This window comes from Gymnodraco acuticeps, unplaced genomic scaffold (genome assembly GCF_902827175.1).
Source record: "Gymnodraco acuticeps unplaced genomic scaffold, fGymAcu1.1, whole genome shotgun sequence".
NCBI classification, from domain to species: Eukaryota; Metazoa; Chordata; class Actinopteri; order Perciformes; family Bathydraconidae; genus Gymnodraco; species Gymnodraco acuticeps.
The window spans coordinates 543,057-561,223 of NW_022990720.1; the positions used below are offsets into that span (position 1 = coordinate 543,057).

The window sequence follows — 18,167 nt, forward strand, 5'->3', positions numbered from 1 at the left end:
CAGCACTCGAGAAACCAAGGGGAATTGGTAATAAACTTTATTGGAGATTCCACTGGATCTGAGGAATACCAACCGAGCAGTTTAACGTACCGGAGGACAGCGGGCAGAAGGTGAGTCAGGGACAGGCAGAGAGTCAGGGAGTAAGCGAGGCGGTCAGCGTAGATACAGGCAGGATCAGGGAACAGGCAGAGCAGGCAGATCGAGGACAGGCAGGGTCGGAACCGGGTAGGCAATCTGGTATCAAACGTGGGAAAGACAAGCATGAGGCAAAGTACAATCTGGCAAAGAGTGTGTGTAAGGTGTGGGTTTAAATACTAGCTAATGGGTGCAGAAGAGAAAGAGAGTGAGCTAACGAGTGGGTGTGGAAAACAGGTGAGACAGGTGAATGGAAAACTACTGGTGAAAGATGGAGCAGACTATGACAAATGTTCTCATACTGCCTGTGCTGCAGCACCTCTTTTCACCCTCTGTCTGAAACCAGAGCCCAGTCTGCTCTGATTGGTTAGCTTGTCGGCTCTGTTGTGATTGGTCAACCGCTTAGAGATGTCCCGCCCCTTAACCTATCACTTACAATGTGTTGGAACACTAGCCAATAGAAGCGTGAGTGTTACAGAGTGATGTCACTATGTCGCAGAAGTAAACAAAGTACTCCTATGAGGGCGTTTCAGGATTAAAAGATGTCTCAAATATTAGCGTCTGCTTAGTATTTTTTTTATAGCAGTTCATCTCTGAAAAAAAAACATGACTAAAACTATGTCTGAGATTTGAAGAAGTAAATCAGGTCTTAAATCAACTACACACAAACAGTTTGTAAACTGCAGTAAAGCACAGGAGGAAAAAAACGTTCTCGAAGAGCAAGTCAGAATTAAATTAAAATACATTCTACAGAATTTCAAAGAGGGTCGGTAAAGAAAATGAAAATCCATTTCATGTTCAAGTAAGACCCTCTGTAACTGCCTATAATGTTTGAACCTATAATAATAAATCACATCAATCCTGTGCAAAACTTATTCTAGGTATTTTATGAATTTATTATTTAATACTTTTCCAGCATCTTTTGGGACCACTATGAGCAACCATAAAAACTGCACTAATCTTACATTTTTAATCTGAATAAAGACGGTCGCTATTTTTTCAGCTTTTTCATGGTTGTTTTATTTTTCCTCTCAGTTTTTAAGGGAGTGGACCTCCACCCTAAGAACAACAACTTCCTCCACCACACCAGTGAGATCTCTGTGGATCAGCTGATCGTGAGGCGAGGTCAGCCCTTCAAACTGACCCTGAATGTGGCGCAGCCTTTCGGCCCTAAACTGCAGCAGCTGCACATCACTGCAAAGACAGGTTGGGTTTACTTTAAATGATGTGTTTTAAATATGTCTGTGCTTAAAGGCCTAAAGCCAAAATGGCACTTTTATTTTGAAAACATGCCTCTTCCTGAGCTTCCAGTACGGATACAGTTGCTCTATATGGCACTTTTTTTTTGAAGAAACATGACCCATTCTGAGCTTCCTTAATGATACAGTAACTCCATGGGTCCAGTATTTAGAAGGGGTGTGGGGTTGGGGGGATTGATACAAAATGAGACTCTCTGATCGCTATAATACGTAAGGGATAATGTGCAGTGACGCGGTCATTATGGGGAAAAGAACACCGACAGGCTGATCAGGAGCCCGACGCGAAGCGGAGGGATCTAGATCGGCATGAAGGTGTTCTTTTCCCCATAATGACCAAGTCGCTGCACATTATCCCGCTTATTACATGGCCACATTCTCAACAAAGTAACGTTATGAATCCCAATATTAATTGAAATGCTTTTATGGATTTAGAAAATTATTTTATTGATTTAAAAAATAGTTGTATTGATTTAAATTGACATGCATCCTCTAAGAAAAATAGTCTGTTGTTACCGTTTGAACTAACGTAGCAACGGCAGGAACTGCTTCGATAGCGTTTTTGAGGAGCTTTTTGATTACAGATTTGAAAACATCGCTTCTTGCTTTAAAAGTAGCACAATTCATTATGTCAAACCTTGGAAAATATCTAGATATCCCTGCCCTAATGCCAAAGGAACTGCACACTGAATATGTGTTGCCGTTTGATGTCTATGTCTGGACCGCTGCGTAAAAAGGAGGGTTTCTGCCCGTTACTTCTCCGCTGTTTTCTTGTCCCTCTTGTCTTTTTATTTTCTTCACTGGGGACTCATCAGCCACTAACCATTACTCCAAATTACTGTGCTCTCTTAATATATTCAAATTAATGTTAAAATCCTCCATGTTGCTATCACACGACAGCGGGAAACTAAAGACAATCAGACAGTTTGCTTACTTTTCAAACTGTTACATTTGAAAAACAGTTAGAGCGTCTCTTGTCAGTTTGAAAAGCCAACGGTAGGAACTGCTTGCGTTTTTGAGGACCTCTTTGATTACAGATTTGAAAACATCGCTCCTTGCTTTAAAAGTAGCACAATTAATTCATTATGTCAAACCTTGGGAAGTATCTAGATATCCCTGCCCTAATGCCAAAGTAACTGGCAACTGTGTTGCCGTTTGATGTCTCTGACTGGACCGCTGCGTAAAAAGGAGGGTTTCTGCCCGTTACTTCTGCGCTGTTTTTCATGTCCCAGTTCGAAAAGCAAACTGCATGCAAACTTAAATAAAAAGGGGGTTGGGGTTGGTCGATGGCATAGTCAAACAAAACATTATTTATTTATTTATCTTTGGTGACAAAAATGGTTTGTTGTATCAGTTGTCAACTGCGTAAAAAATAAGAAAATAATACTTGAATCACTATGCAAGAAATAATGTACCACCAGTAGGCTAATGTGGAATGTATAAATCCTGCTTTACAAATTGTTTCTCAAGTAAAAGTATATCAGAAGGACTTAAGATAATAAAAGGGGGGAAAAAGGGTTTTTACAGTTACATCTGTCCTCTTTTGCCATTCAGTAAGATTGCTAAAGTAAGATGTTGAATACAGGACATGTTATCGTATTATTTGAATACAAATAAAAAGTGTGTGTGTGTGTGTGTGTGTGTGTGTGTGTGTGTGTGTGTGTGTGTTGTGTGTGTGTGTGTGTGTGTGTGTGTGTGTGTGTGTGTGTGTGTGTGTGTGTGTGTGTGTGTGTGTGTGTGTGTGTGTGTGTGTGTGTGTGTGTGTGTGTGTGTGTGTGACTGGGTGTATCTGAAGGATGAGAGTGAGATAAAGGAGTATGTGATGAATGAACAAGGAGTCATCTACAAAGGTAGTCAAAGACATATCTGCCCTGGAGCCTGGGACTTTGGACAGGTACACACACGCACACACACACACAGTGTTTTGAAACATTTGTTTATATACTTTTTAGAATTCAAGTACAAAATACTCTTTTTTTAGTATCACAGATGTAAGTTTTAAATTGTAAATCTGACATTTTAGTGGCTGAACTTTAAGTTTGAGTTTGAATGATCTACTGTAAAGCAAACTGCAAATGATGTATCTTTTAAAGTTTAAATAATTCAAATATATTATATATTTCAATTCAAAATTCTCTCCCTTCTTCCAGTTTGAGGACAACATGGTGGAAATTAGTTTATTGATTTTGGACCTTAACCTCAAACACGAGAAAGACCCTGCTGACGATGTCTCCGCTCGCTGTAACCCCATCTACGTCAGCCGCGTGGTCAGCGCCATGGTATGATAATATTTGTATTTCTTACGCACGGCTTCCTAAACCTTTTTATAGCAGCTAAGCCTTTGTTGACAGACAGTTCAGACTGTTGTGTACCAAAAATCCAGAAATGATGCGAGTCAGTGATACTACTTAATGCAGAAAGTAAAAACGTTCTATCGCTAAATGACGGGATTGTAAGTGTTAGCATGTGTTACGGCCACAGCCTCTACTCCAACATGAAAAAAATACACGCAACATCAGTACTTAGTAACGGACATTTATTATTATTGAGCCGTTTTCTTACAAAAGCCAAATGGGAAAAGAAAAAGGTCTGGAGGACTGGCTAAAAAGAACAAAAGGAAGGAGGGAGCCCGAGCCAGCCACACCAGGGGCCGTAGGACCAAGAGCTTCCCCCCTAACCAAAAGCCAGGCGTAAACCCTATGGAAACAAAGAAAGCCGCGAAAACTGGACTACCAGGTCCTCCAGGCTAAACATAAACACATCTACACCACACAGTATAGCTCAAGCCCCAGTACATAAACAAGGGTCTTCACAGGAGAGTGTCTCCTGGCGTCAGAAAAGGGCGAGACATCCTTCTCCTCCAGCTTCTCTTTATACATCCGCGAATTGGAAACACCTGGGCAGAGGCGGAGCCAGGGGCAGACCAGGTGCACCTGCGCAGCAGGGAGACAGAAAGAAAACAAGGAGGGGAGCACGTAACACCCCCACCATGAGTTAGTGATTTTATTTTTTAAAACAAAATAATCACAACAATCAACTTTGAGTTGACAGACGCGCTCACGACTACGTTTTCTTTTACGACCACCCAGGGCCATACACAGAACAGGCAAATACCAGACAAACACACACAAATAAACACTCGCAACAACCGCTACATATTTATAAGCGCGACAACGCATCCACCAACACATTGTCCTAACATCATAAACTTAGACGGGATAGGGGCTCTGGTTTCAGACAGAGGGTGAAAAGAGGTGCGGCAGTACAGGCAGTAAGAGAAAAAGAAAGGCCTTTTTGAACATTAAAGCATGGAGACAATACACAAATGAAATGAGCATAAAAGGGCCCCTTTAGGAAAACTCAGTTTATCTTGCATGTTTCTATGGTGAATGGAGAAGCAAAACCTTTTGGTGTAGTTTTGATGAATTAATGTTAGTGAGGATCAGTATATGCTTCTTCTTTTTTTAACCTTTTCTCGATATATGATTTTCGTCAACATAAAGTTGATTTACGAACACCCAGTTATATTTAAACTTGTGTAGTTTGTATTATAACATTGTATGGTCTGTAACATTTGTAAATATGTACATTGACATTTCATTTATCTCAGTGCTTTACCATGCAGTGCCTTGTCATTGCTGCTACCTCTGCTTTTATCACTGCTTTTATTTATTTGTGTCCAACTATCACTCTAGTGAGCGATCCAAACAAAATGTCCTTATACCAAAGTATGATGACAATAAAGAGATTCTGATTGTTATTGTATTTCACTATCGCCTAGCCCTAATATAACTGTTACTTAATGTCTTAGGAACTACCACGTGTGGGTGGAGGCGTGGATGAGGCGCCCTGATCTTTCAGAGGACGGAGCATTTGACGGTTGGCAGGTTGTGGATCCAACACCACAGGAGAAGAGCGACGGTACGGATGTTACACTTTATAAACTTTAACACACGTTGTCTGATTGTACAGTTCATGCTGATTACTTTCTTAATTACAAAATAATACAGCATTCATCCTTTGGAGTTTATAGTTTTGCTCAGAAGAACTTCCATATTTATTGTGCTCTAGATGAAAGTTTGACTAAAATCATAAAAATGATGATTGATCATTTATATTCCCAACAAATCCCTTGTAATTATGGCTCGTCGTTATTTTAATATTTCGCTGTTGAAATATCCAATAGACGGGTAGAAAGACAATCACTATACAAAATATTATTTTATTATAATGCATGAAAAACAACATTACAGACCAACTAATAAACTAATAAACTAATAAACAGGTACCCTTAAAAAAGAACACAAAAACTGCCGGAAGTTTGTGGGTGATTTGGCTGCACCTTGAGCACATTATTATGTATCATGAGAGAAGGTTATTTAATTAATAATAATCCAAACTTTAAAATAAAGTATAATTTAGTTTCCTTCAAACAAACAAATACATGTCTGAGATATGGGCCAACTTTCTCTCGCAACCCTAACCCTAACCCTACTCTATTACTATTTATATTTCACATGTTACACTTGATTCTGTGTGTGCACGGTTTATTTTAATAGGTTCCAAAAGAGGAGGGTCTTTTCATATATTATTAATCCCCCGTTTCTTATTTAAACATTAGATTACATTACATTGCATTTAGCTGACACTTTTATCCAAAGCGACTTACAATAAGTACATTCGACCAGGAAGACACAACCTTGAAGAAAACAGAATCATATAAGTACATCAGGTTTCATAGAGCCAAACATTTCAAGTGCTACTCAACTGGCTTTAGATAAGCCAGTCCTTTATTAGTATAAAAGTGCTTTGTTAATAGTTCTAATGCTCGAAGTGGAGTCGAAAGAGATGAGTTTTCAGTTTGCGCCGGAAGATGTGCAAGCTATCTGCCGTCCTGATGTCAATGGGGAGCTCATTCCACCATCTTGGAGCCAGGACAGCAAACCCACGTGTTTTCGCCGATGGGAACTTGGGTCCCCCTCGCAGCGAGGGCGCAACGAGTCGTTTGGCTGATGCAGAGCGTAGTGCACGCGCTGGGGTGTACGGTTTAACCATGTCCTGGATGTAGGAAGGGCCAGATCCATTCGCAGCATGGTAAGCAAGTACCAGTGTCTTGAAGTGGATTCTAGCAGTTACCGGAAGCCAGTGAAGGGAGCGGAGGAGCGGTGTGGTGTGGGAGAATTTAGGAAGGTTGAAGACCAGACGAGCCGCTGCATTCTGGATGAGCTGCAGAGGTCGGATGGCACATGCAGGTAGACCAGCCAGGAGGGAGTTGCAGTAGTCTAGGCGTGAGATGACGAGAGCCTGGACCAGAACCTGACCAGAGTCGCTTTCTGAGTCAGCTGGGGACGTATCTTCCTGATGTTGTAAAGCGTGTATCTGCAGCAACGGGTTGTAGCAGCAATGTTTGCAGTGAAGGACAGGTTGTTATCTAGGGTCACACCCAGATTCCTTGCAGTCTGAGTCGGGGAAACAACTGAGGTGCCGATGTTGATTGTTAGGTCAAGAGTGGGACAATCTTTTCCCGGGAGGAAGAGCAGCTCAGTCTTGTCAAGGTTGAGCTTGAGGTGGTGAGCAGACATCCACTGAGAGATGTCAGCTAGACAAGCAGAGATGCGTGCAACGACCTGGGTCTCTGAGCGGGGAAAGGACAGAATTAATTGGGTGTCATCAGCGTAGCAGTGGTAAGAAAAACCATGCGGGCTAATGACTGATCCGAGCGAGTTTGTGTACAGGGAGAAGAGGAGGGGACCAAGAACAGAGCCCTGAGGGACCCCCGTAGTTAATTGACAAGGGTCGGACTCAGACCCTCTCCAAGTCACCCTGTAGGTACAGTCTTTCAGGTATGAGGTGAGGAGGGAAAGTGCAGAGCCTGAAACTCCAAGTTTTTGGAGAGTGCGAAGGAGGATCTGATGATTCACCGTGTCGAATGCAGCAGACAGGTCCAATAGGATGATAACAGAGGAGAGGGATGCAGTTTTGGCAGTGTGCAGTTCCTCCGTGACAGCAATGAGAGCAGTTTCTGTGGAGTGACCTGCCTTGAAAACCAGACTGGTGCGGATCCAGAAGGTTGTTCTGATTGAGATAACAGGAGAGTTGTTTAAAGACAAGCGCGTTCAAGTGATTTAGACAGGAACGGGAGGAGAGAGACAGGCCTGTAGTTTATAACATCAGACGGGTTGAGAGTGGGTTTCTTTAGGAGAGGGTTTACTCTTGCCTCCTTGAGACTGTTTGGAAAGTGACCAGAAGTTAGAGAAGTGTTGATGAAATGGGTGAGAAACGGTAGAATATCAGGAGCGATAGTCTGAAGGAGGTTTGAAGGGATAGGGTCCAGAGGACAGGTGGTAGGGCGGGCAGAGGTAATGAGGGTAAGAACCTCACTTGGAGAGAGAGGGGAAAAGGAGGTAAGTGTGTTGGTGGAAGGAGGGTCTGGTGACCCAGCGGTGAGTAAAGGTGAGTCAGAAAAAGAAGAGCGAATATCATCAACCTTTTTTTCAAAGTGTGTAACAAAGTCGCTTGACAGAAGTGAGGAGGGGGGAGGAGCTTTTGGAGGGTCCAAGAGGGTGGAGAAGATGGAAAATAGTTTTTTAGGATTGGAATAGGAAGATTGGATCTTATCTTGAAAGAAAGTGCTTTTTGCCTGAGAGATCGAAGCAGAGAAAGAGGAGAGGAGAGCCTGATAGGTTAGGAGGTCGTCACGGTGTTTGGATTTCCACCATTTCCGCTCTGCTGCCCTAAGGACGGTTCTATTAGCACGCAGTGCATCATTTAGCCAGGGAGCAGGAGGGGACTGACGAGCCTGCCGAGATGTGAGAGGACAGAGCGAGTCCAGAGTGGATGAGAGAGTAGAGAGGAGAGTTTCTGCAGCAGAGTTTGGAGGCAGGAGATGGAACGAATCAGAGGAAGGGAGGGCTGAGAGCACCGACGAGGCAAAGCTAGAGGGGGAGAGGGAGCGAAGGTTACGGCGGACAAGTGCAGGATGAGAAGAGATTAGTTTGTTATGTTTGGAAAGGGATAGAGAGAATGAAATGAAGAAGTGATCGGATGTGTGGAGCGGGTTTACAGAGAGGTTAGAAGTAGCGCAGTTCCTTGAGAATATGAGATCAAGGACATTGCCAGCTTTATGAGTCGGTGGGGACGGAGACAGTGAGAAAGCAAAGGCGGTTAACAGAGATGTTAGTTCGTCTATCTTCCCCGTCTGGAGGTTGAAGTCTCCGAGAAGTACAGCGGGAGGGCTAGTTTCAGGGATGAGTGAGAGGAGATTATCTAATTCCTCCAAGAAGTCCCCCAAGGCGCCTGGTGGACGGTAGAGAACAACAATGGTTAACTGTATAGGATGGGTTACTGTGACGGCATGGAATTCAAAGGTGGAAGGAGTAAAGTTAGGTAGCTTGAAGAGGGAAAAGCTCCATTTGGGAGAGAGCAGGAAACCAGTGCCACCTCCTCTGCCAGTGGGTCTGGATGTATGGGAGAAGGAATATGCAGTGGAGAGTGCTGCTGGGGTGGATGTGTTGGATGGAGTAATCCAGGTCTCAGTGAGAGCAAGGAAATCCAGAGACTGCAGGGAGGTGTAGCCAGAGATGAAGTCAGCCTTAGGAACAGCTGACTGGCAATTCCACAGGCCACCAGAAACTAGATGTTGGATCTCAGTGGAGCACGTGGGATAGACGAGAGCAGGCCGGTTATATCGATTAGGAGATACACGGGGCCAGTGATAATTGCGAGAAGACACATGAACAGGAATAGAGAAAATACACATGATTATAGCATGCGGGGCTAGAAAACTAAAGAAAAGAGAAATAAGACACCAGCTCGATCAGAGTAGGATTTGCCTCCTTTTTGCCTCCCTCGTGACTCCCGCAGGACTCCAATGTCTTTGTCAGTCTTACTCCCGCAGGACTCCAATGTCTTTGTCAGTCTTCGGCTGTCTGACGCTGAAGCTGACGCTCCAGGAAAGAGCTACCCGAAATGGACGCCTGATTGCTCAGTTCTCACAGCTGTAGGGCCCCGGCCCTCTAATTAGTTAACTATCTACAGCTGATGGGCGACAATAGACTGGCCGTGCCTATATTAATGCAGGCTTGAGTGCTGAGACCTGTAAAGCAGGTTTCGCCTGAGCAGATCTGAGATTTAAAATCTCTCAAACGCGATTTAGCCGTTTACGCTACAATAACAATTTATACAGAGTCGAATAAATGAAACAGAGAAGTCTAATTAAACAAGAATATAACTTACAGTGGTTGCTGCGTCAATAGGTAATGTCGTCACCGGGTCCAGATGCACACTGAGTTCATCAGATTTTAAATGCGGTATTTAAATGCTTTTTAAGGTACAAAATGACTGAGTCACGCGGTTGTACTTCACGCTATCAATAGACTGGCCGTGCCTATATTAATAAAGGCTTGAGTGCTGAGACCTGTAAAGCAGGTTTCGCCTGAGCAGATCTGAGATTTAAAATCTCTCAAACGCGATTTAGCCGTTTACGCTACAATAACAATTTATACAGAGTCGAATAAATGAAACAGAGAAGTCTAATTAAACAAGAATATAACTTACAGTGGTTGCTGCGTCAATAGGTAATGTCGTCACCGGGTCCAGATGCACACTGAGTTCATCAGATTTTAAATGCGGTATTTAAATGCTTTTTAAGGTACAAAATGACTGAGTCACGCGGTTGTACTTCACGCTATCAATAAACATTGTTTATACTATTTTATTTATATTTGAGTTATTACTTTTTATTTTTATTTATTTTAAATGGAAGTTGGGGCCTCCCGCGGAGAAACACCCTGGAACAATCCCTTTAATAAAGTATTTCTAAACATCCTCCGAGGCGTGTCTCATGTCTCACCTGCACCACCTCTCTAGACCTCGGCCTGGGTTTTAAACACTTTTAGGGACACTTGGTTGACTTTACTTTAAAATATTTTCCCTCCCGTGTGCCTACTAACCCGTGTGTATTTTATACTTTACATTTGACATATTTTATACTTTATATTTTATAGTTCTATATATTATATTTTATGTATTGTATATGTTATCTTGTATTATTTGGGTTGATGTGATTTTACAAAGCACTTTTATGTATTTATTTATCATTTACCATTTAATACTAATCTTACCTGCATGACGATTTTAAACAAAGTCAACCTCGGCCCTTTTAGCCAGATGTTTTTAGCTTGCTTACCAGGTCTTTTACCAGATGTTGTGGGATGCAGCCTCGGACACACCACCGGGGGAGACCCCCTCGGGGGGATGAGGTTTTAACCCCGCCGCACACTCTGTGCTTCAGCCGCTGCTCTCTTTTATCCCTTTTATTGCATTTTCTTTATTTTATTTCATTTCATTTTTTAACACAGACCAAACAGGGCTTTTATAAACTTGTATTGGTTTTATTTCAGGTTTTTAAACAAAAATACTTACCCGAGAGCCCGTGCACCGTGCTCCCCAAAACCCTAACCCTATCTAGCCCTGTAGATCCAATTAACCTCTTTACAATTATGACTTTTTCAGATTTAAGTTAAACTGTAAAAAACGGAAACGTTGAATTGAATCATTAATGTATTATGTCAACAGATTTCAACTAACTTTATTAAGTTAGTTGAAAGCCATAATATTAAGTTTAAATATACTATATTAGGTTCAACTTAATATTATTGCTTTCAACGAACCTAATACAGTTATGTGAACATTGATGACATATTACGCATAATCAAAGTTAACGTTTTTTCAGTGTAGGGACAGGTTTAGGAGGACTCACAATTACAGATGTGAGAGTTCTGGCTTTAGGTTTAGGCAAACTTATAGGCCGGCTTTTTAACGTCAAAAATAATACAACCACCACTTGGCACCAAAGTGAGACATTTCAAAATCTTTCAGAATGCAGTTTTAAGTGAGGTAAACACTCCTGGAATGTTTTTTTATTGAATTATTTTTCTCTTCCTGCAGGTATTTTCTGCTGTGGTCCCGCCCCGGTGAAAGCCATCCTAAAAGGAGAGACAAACCTTAAATATGACATCCCATTTGTCTTCGCCGAGGTCAACGCCGACTGCATTGACTGGCTGGTCAGTGAGCCTCATCAACACACACAGTACACAGTGTAGCTGGTATTTCAAAAACCAAAAAAACAGAAAACTAACTCGAGATCAAACTGCCATAGAGGCATCGGGTAGCAGTCCATTGTCCAGGCAAGATTGTAGTGTGTTCGGTTGATTTCCCTCAAACGATAAGGCAATGGCTTTGATTGCCTCTATTTCCCTGGTGAAAAACTATATGTACTACTATGGGTAATAACTTAATTAATAACACTAAATAATGATTAATTTGCTATATACAAAACAGCATGAAAATAAATGTTGAACTATTAAATATGACGAATCAGCGTTCACAGGAAAACTGAAACACTGACATTAATTAAATGTATTATGTCAACAAATTGACAACAAAATGGAAAGCAATAATATCAAGTTGAATATTCTCTTAATTTAAACTTCATGTTATTGCTGTCAACTAACCTAATACAGTTATGTGAAATCTGTTGACATAATACATTTACAAGTCAACGTTTTACTATTTTCAGTGCAGACACACACCGCTAAATGGCTTCAAAGAAATGTTTTACTGATTTTGTGTAATTCATTGTTTCTTTGTGTTTCTACTGTTTGTGTGTCCTATCAGGTTAAGGCTGATGGCTCCAAATTGAATATTTTCTCTGACACTGCAAGGGTGGGTCACAATATCTCCACCAAGTCTGTCGGCTCCAAGAAGAGGTTGAACATCACCGACAGTTACAAATACAGAGAGGGTGAGTTCGCCTGAAGAACACATGCCGGGGATGAAGAGTAATTATCTAGAGTTACTCAAGTTTTGAGGTACTTGTACTTCACTCCAATATTCCCGTCTCCTCCTACTTTATACTTCCAGTTTGCCACAATTCAGAGAAGAATATTATCCTTTTAGGTCCACTAAATGTTTTCATGACTAAAGTTACTTTAACGATTCAGATTATTAATACAAAATATAATCAACAAATAATGTGTTATGTGCTAATAAAGGTAAATCTGTTTTGATCCCTAACGGAAATTCACAAGCTACTTGGCAGCATTATAGTAAAAAAAGAACTTATATATAAAAAGCAATATATATGATACCATTATTTTGTGTATCTTTTTCTGTAATAGGCCAGTGCAAAAATAACTTTATGTAGCCTTCTTTTGATGCTAATATTTTTATACTTTTAAATAAGGGAATGTTTTTATTGCAGGATTTTAACTCATATTTATACACTTTGGTGTTACTACTTTTGCTGAAGTAAAAGTACATTATCCCCCTCTGTAAACAGCCGTAGGTTTCTCTGGAAATAGATTTTGAAACTCAATTTACAGGAACAGAGAAGGAGAGGGAGGTCTTTCGTTACGCCCAATCCAACATGCATGGTGATGAGGATGAGGATGAGGATGAGATTGAGGAGGGAGAGGACGATGATGAGACGGAGGACAACGTGGCTGTGGAAGAGACAGATGACGCTATCCCGAGTGATGAGGAGGAAGATGATGAGAGTGAAGAGGAGGAGGAGCAAGAAGCTGGGAATGAGACCCCAGAGGGTACAGATGCAGAAACACCGACCAGCATACCTCCCCCTCCGCCTGTGACCATGCAGTTTGAAGAGGTGCGTCAGAGAAACTCCCTTAAGTTATCCATCAGAGCTGTTCAACTGGAGGTGTTTTCTTTTGTGCTTGAAATGTGCACTTTACTTTCTGAATTGTTTTATTTGTCATTCATCTTTATGAGGCATCAAGTAGTCACGTTCATTGTGTAGGTTCTGACAGCACTGCGCCTTTGGATCTAATTATTTAGGATTAAACTTGTATCGATTGATTGAGTGAACTAGTGGGTCTGATCTGGGGCAAGGCATAAACCAGATAGAAGAATTTACTTATGAACAGTTACACACATCTGACCAAGTCCATGGGTATATGTGGGTGTTCACAAAATGCACGGAGAATGGATCCACAGCATCATGATATCTTCTGGAAACAAGTGCCGGTGTCGGGCACACACACACACACACACACACACACACACACACACACACACACACACACACACACACAGAGTGGAGCAGAGCAGAAACACACATCATGCTAAATTATAATTAATGTTATGCGTGTAGAGATGTGTGTGGTTAGCAGCCTGCTGCTCTTTATCTGATCTAATGAAGGTAAACATAGTGAAGGCTGCGTAAAATCAGCTGTGGACAGCAGATAGGGGAGAATCACTGACATGAATTCATAGATCAATGCAGACTGGTTTACAGACTGTCCTGCTCAGCCAATTTATGCTGGAGAGTGTTAAAGGTCTCCGATCATGCAAAATGCACTTTTTTATACCCAGTGTGTCAGGGAACTCACAAAGTGTCAGAAAACAAAACCCTCTCTCTTTTCCTCCGTACCCAAATCTCTAAAAACGGAGGTACAACGGAGCTGATCCAGATTTTCTGCCGATATGATGTGATATCTGAAATGTGGGCTGTCTTTACGCCCACGGCCCTATCAGAAACGTTGCTATCAGAAACAATGCGCTACGTGTTTTGGAAGTAATATGGTCTTTGTTTACATCAGCAAGCATCGCTAACACTCAGAGCTAACCTGTACTGGAGAGAGTATGTACTAAAAGCTCCATACTGTTTCAGAAATAATCCTTGATGTGGTTCTGAACATGATATGGCGTTTCATCGCTGCAGCATTTAGCTGAGTATCTCGGTAGAATTCCGAGCAGGCACAAGCTCCCCCTCCTCTCTTTTGTTCTTTTAAATCTACGGACCCAGAATAAGCACTTCTCTAACAGGGCTGAAATAGAGGGGTATGAGGCATGGCTAGAATGGGTGATCTGTTTTGTATTTTGAGCACTTCATACAACATTTTTTATACATTTGTATATATCTGAGACGTACAATATATGCCTAAAAATAGTATAATAGGAGACCTTTAATACCTCCTGGGTTTTCTGTGCACACTGTTAAGCCCCCTTAGACAAGTATACATTGTGATATTGTGCTATATAAATACAATTTCATTGGTTTGACCAATTGTGCTAGTCAGCGATGTGCTCCGGTGCTTCAATAAGTAGCTCCACACTGCAGGTAAATGTCCTTAAAATTAAGTCCAACTTTGAAATATAACTAAATTAAAGTCTGTACTGTTATTCCCACACATAAACATAACAGTCTGCAGTGAGCTGGTGGTCTCCTGTGCGCTCCACCTCCTCCTGTGCGAACTGCTAGCTTTCTCGTGATCACGAGGAACTAATTATTTCGCACGAGAAACTTTCTCTTGAGCACAAGTACGCTTTTCTTTTTGTCCATGTCCCTTTAGGGGCTCCGTAGAGGGTAAAGCTGGGTAAGGCAGTTTATTGTTGGTGTCCTTACCCAAATACTGAAATCCTTTTTAATTACTTGATCAAACCAACAGTTGGTGTCTCGGGCCTCACTCAGGGCACCACCATGTAGCATGAATTGCTTGTAGCAGATTTAATAATGTGTACCAAATATGTCTTAGTGATTTACAACTTAAAGTGATATATTATAAACACAGGATTGTTATTAAAGATGAATGAAAGTGAGGAGACTCAAAACTCTTAAATTACACTTGGAATATGGAAACAACATAACTAGTTAGGTGGTTAGCATTCAACAGCACAAGTTTGAATATGTAATTACTTTTTCTTCATCAACTTCTTCAAGACAAAAACACTTCATTAACGTATTCAGTCGACTCTGTTTGCTACAGGTGAGCCCACCGAGGAACGGTAAGGATGTGAGGCTGAAGCTGTTGCTGCGCAGTGAGAGCAGCTCCGTCAGATCCCTCTCCATCAACATCAGCGTCCAGGCGATGACCTACGACGGCTTCCTGGCCGCGAACATCCAGACCGAGGTGAAGGACAAGATACTGCTGCCCGGGAAAGGTGATCTTCTGCTGCTCTGATGGGGCTGTTTAGTTTTGGAGGCGGATGTCTAAAAGTCTGGTAACATCTAACTACAGAGACAAATAAAGTAACCTAAGCTAAATGAAACCAAAATCTTAACGTCTAAATACTGCAACTCGACTGAAGGTAATACATATTATAATAACTTAGTTTGGGGATGGAAGTTACATTTGAAGAAACAAAGTGTTTTCTGTTAATAAAGGGGTATGGGATATTCCCTGCTTGACGTGTTATATTTACACACAAATATTCACATTTACAGTGGTTGCACACATTTTCTTTTTTAAATACCACAATGCATAAACACTTCAGTACAAGTAAAAGTCCTGGAATCAAAGTTTTTACTAAAATGTTGTAACTTTGGTTAAAGTACAAGGGTAAGCATCAATATTTTTCAAAGTAGGAAAAGTAAAAGTACCAAAAATGCAAAGTGTCTCCTTTAACTGTGTTATTTTTATAAATATTATATAATATTACTCTTCTTCTTATCGTGTCCACAAGGCAGTCAGTTACAGGGCTTGGTTAGATGTGGTTCAGCCACAGCTGAACACATTGCTGTCCCTTCTCATTAAACTCTGCCAAGTCCGCTTGCTGCATAGGTCGGCTAAGATGGTTTGTTTTGCAGAGGAGAACTCTTCAATGTTCACAGATATGACTGTCAGTGCCGGTCTTGAGGGGTCCCTCGTTTACGGCATCGTCCTCTGTGTCTATCTCCAGGCATGATGTTTTCTCTTGGTGTTCTGTGGCTTACTTACAGCTTTCAGCGTAGCTTGTAGCGTAGCTTGTGCAGACTAGCTTGCGGCTAGCGTAGCTTGTGGCTGTTTTGTAGCTTGTAACTGTTGCTTGTAGTGGTGATAGGATTAGCAGTATCTAGTCGATCTAGTTGATCTTGTCGATCTCGTCAATACTCCCAGGGCCGCGGCGTGGACGCTCCTTTCATGACCCCAATATTACTCTGACATTGTACAATGATACATTCACAAGAAAATAATCTCATAAACTCTTGCACTCCGACCTAATTTACCATGAGGATTGGGTGGGAATATCTGTATCTTTTTGTAGGATTTGCTGTAAACCTATATTAACTCTCCTTTTCTGTCTCCTGGAGATTTGCGTGTCCGGATCCGAGTCCCATTCTCGGCCTACCATAAGCCCATGTTGGACTGTGACAGCTTGAAGGTTTCAGCCTTGGTGACGGACAAAGAGAGGCCCGACAACATGTACCTGGCTGTGGACGACGTTGTGCTGATCGACCCCCCCATCTCCCTCAAGGTCAGTAAAAGAGAATTATGTTTGGCCACCGGAAAAAACAAAAACCGTTGACTCTAATTGAATGTATTATTTCAACAGATTTCACATAACTGTATTAGGTAAGTTGAAAGCAATAATATTAAGTTTAAATCAAACATATTAGTTTCAACCAACCTAATTCAGTTATGTGAAATCTGTTGACATGATGATACATTTGATCAAAGTCAACGTTTTAGTTTTTTCAGTGCAAATTCCACTCCAGAGCCCGTGGAAAATGTAATCGCCTTTGTTTATCTCCCCCTTTCAACACTGTATCTCCAAATATATATTTATACTGTATCGTTATTCTCATACTCAAAATCTTAGATTAAGTTTTGCTGAAATAAATGTGAAATGTGCGTTCAAGGTGAAAGGTTCTGCCAAAGTGAACCGTGCCACGAGAGGAGAGATGATCTTCATGAACCCCATGGTCACAGAGACGCTCACCAACTGCACTCTGACCTTCTCTGGGAGTGGACTGATGAAGGAAGAGGTGGAAGTCAAGTGAGTGTGTGCGTGTGCGTGTGCGTGTGTGTGTGTGTGTGTGTGTGTGTGTGTGTGTGTGTGTGTGCGTGCGTGCGTGCGTGCGTGCGTGCGTGCGTGCGTGCGTGCGTGCGTGCGTGCGTGCGTGTGTGTGTGTGTGTGACCACGAGTTTCACCCACAAACTGAGCCATTCTGAGTCTTGTTTTCACCTTTTGCTATTTGCTATCCCTGCAGGCTTCCAGACATAAAGCCAAACAACCGTCTTCGTGTCAACTTCTCCTTCATTCCCTACAAGTGCGGTAAGAGGACTCTGGTGGCCGACTTCGACTGCTCCACCTTCAGAGACATCAAGGCCAGCTGCACCGTCAACGTCCAGCCTTCTAGATTTTAAACTCTTTATGATGTGTTTTCGCTTTGGCTTTAGGGATCTTCAAAAGTACAACTATCAACTGTGAATTTACGTTCACATGTTATCTTGCTACTTTCATGGCGTCATTTACACTGAGGACGCTGGGGACACGTCTCCACCACTTTTGGACATGGCAGAAGTTTTCCCCACCACTTTGCATTAGTACAACTTGTTGAAAATGTTCTGAAAATAAATAATACAAATTGTAATAATAATAATAATACAAATAAAGTGTAGAAAGAATTGTACACTTCGAGAATTTGCACAGAGAGCATGTACATTCTGGAGGACTGTTCTCACTTGTTGGGTGTATTTCTGGGAACCCAAGTGGTATAGTTTGAACCTACGACATGTTTGATATTAGTTATACTTGAATAGAGAATAGTAAAGCTAATTTTGCTCCCACTTTGCAGCAGTGTAGCAAAGTTCCTGCACTAGTTGTCCAAAAAGTATTGTAAGCATGTGTATGTATTTATGGACTTTTTTTAGGTACTGCTACTGGGGGTTTAGGCGAGATGCAGACACAGATTTATACAATCCTGCCTCAAGTCAATTTGAATTCAGTGCTACTAAGATTGACGCAATTCAAAAAATTTAAGAGTTGTAAAGG

General features: G+C 41.6%; 1 protein-coding gene across 1 annotated transcript; it reads left to right on the forward strand.

The window, feature by feature from the left end:
• Positions 1 to 261: 261 nt before the first annotated feature.
• On the forward strand, positions 262 to 17,800 carry LOC117556354 (protein-glutamine gamma-glutamyltransferase 5-like). Its single transcript, XM_034231646.1, has 13 exons — positions 262 to 271; positions 1,171 to 1,341; positions 3,167 to 3,285; positions 3,542 to 3,670; positions 4,629 to 4,645; positions 5,203 to 5,312; positions 11,340 to 11,455; positions 12,069 to 12,195; positions 12,776 to 13,059; positions 15,179 to 15,353; positions 16,483 to 16,646; positions 17,032 to 17,168; positions 17,383 to 17,800. The coding sequence occupies exons 1-13, from the start codon at positions 262 to 264 to the stop codon at positions 17,537 to 17,539; spliced, it is 1,716 nt and encodes a 571-aa protein (XP_034087537.1). The 3' UTR covers positions 17,540 to 17,800.
• Positions 17,801 to 18,167: the final 367 nt, after the last annotated feature.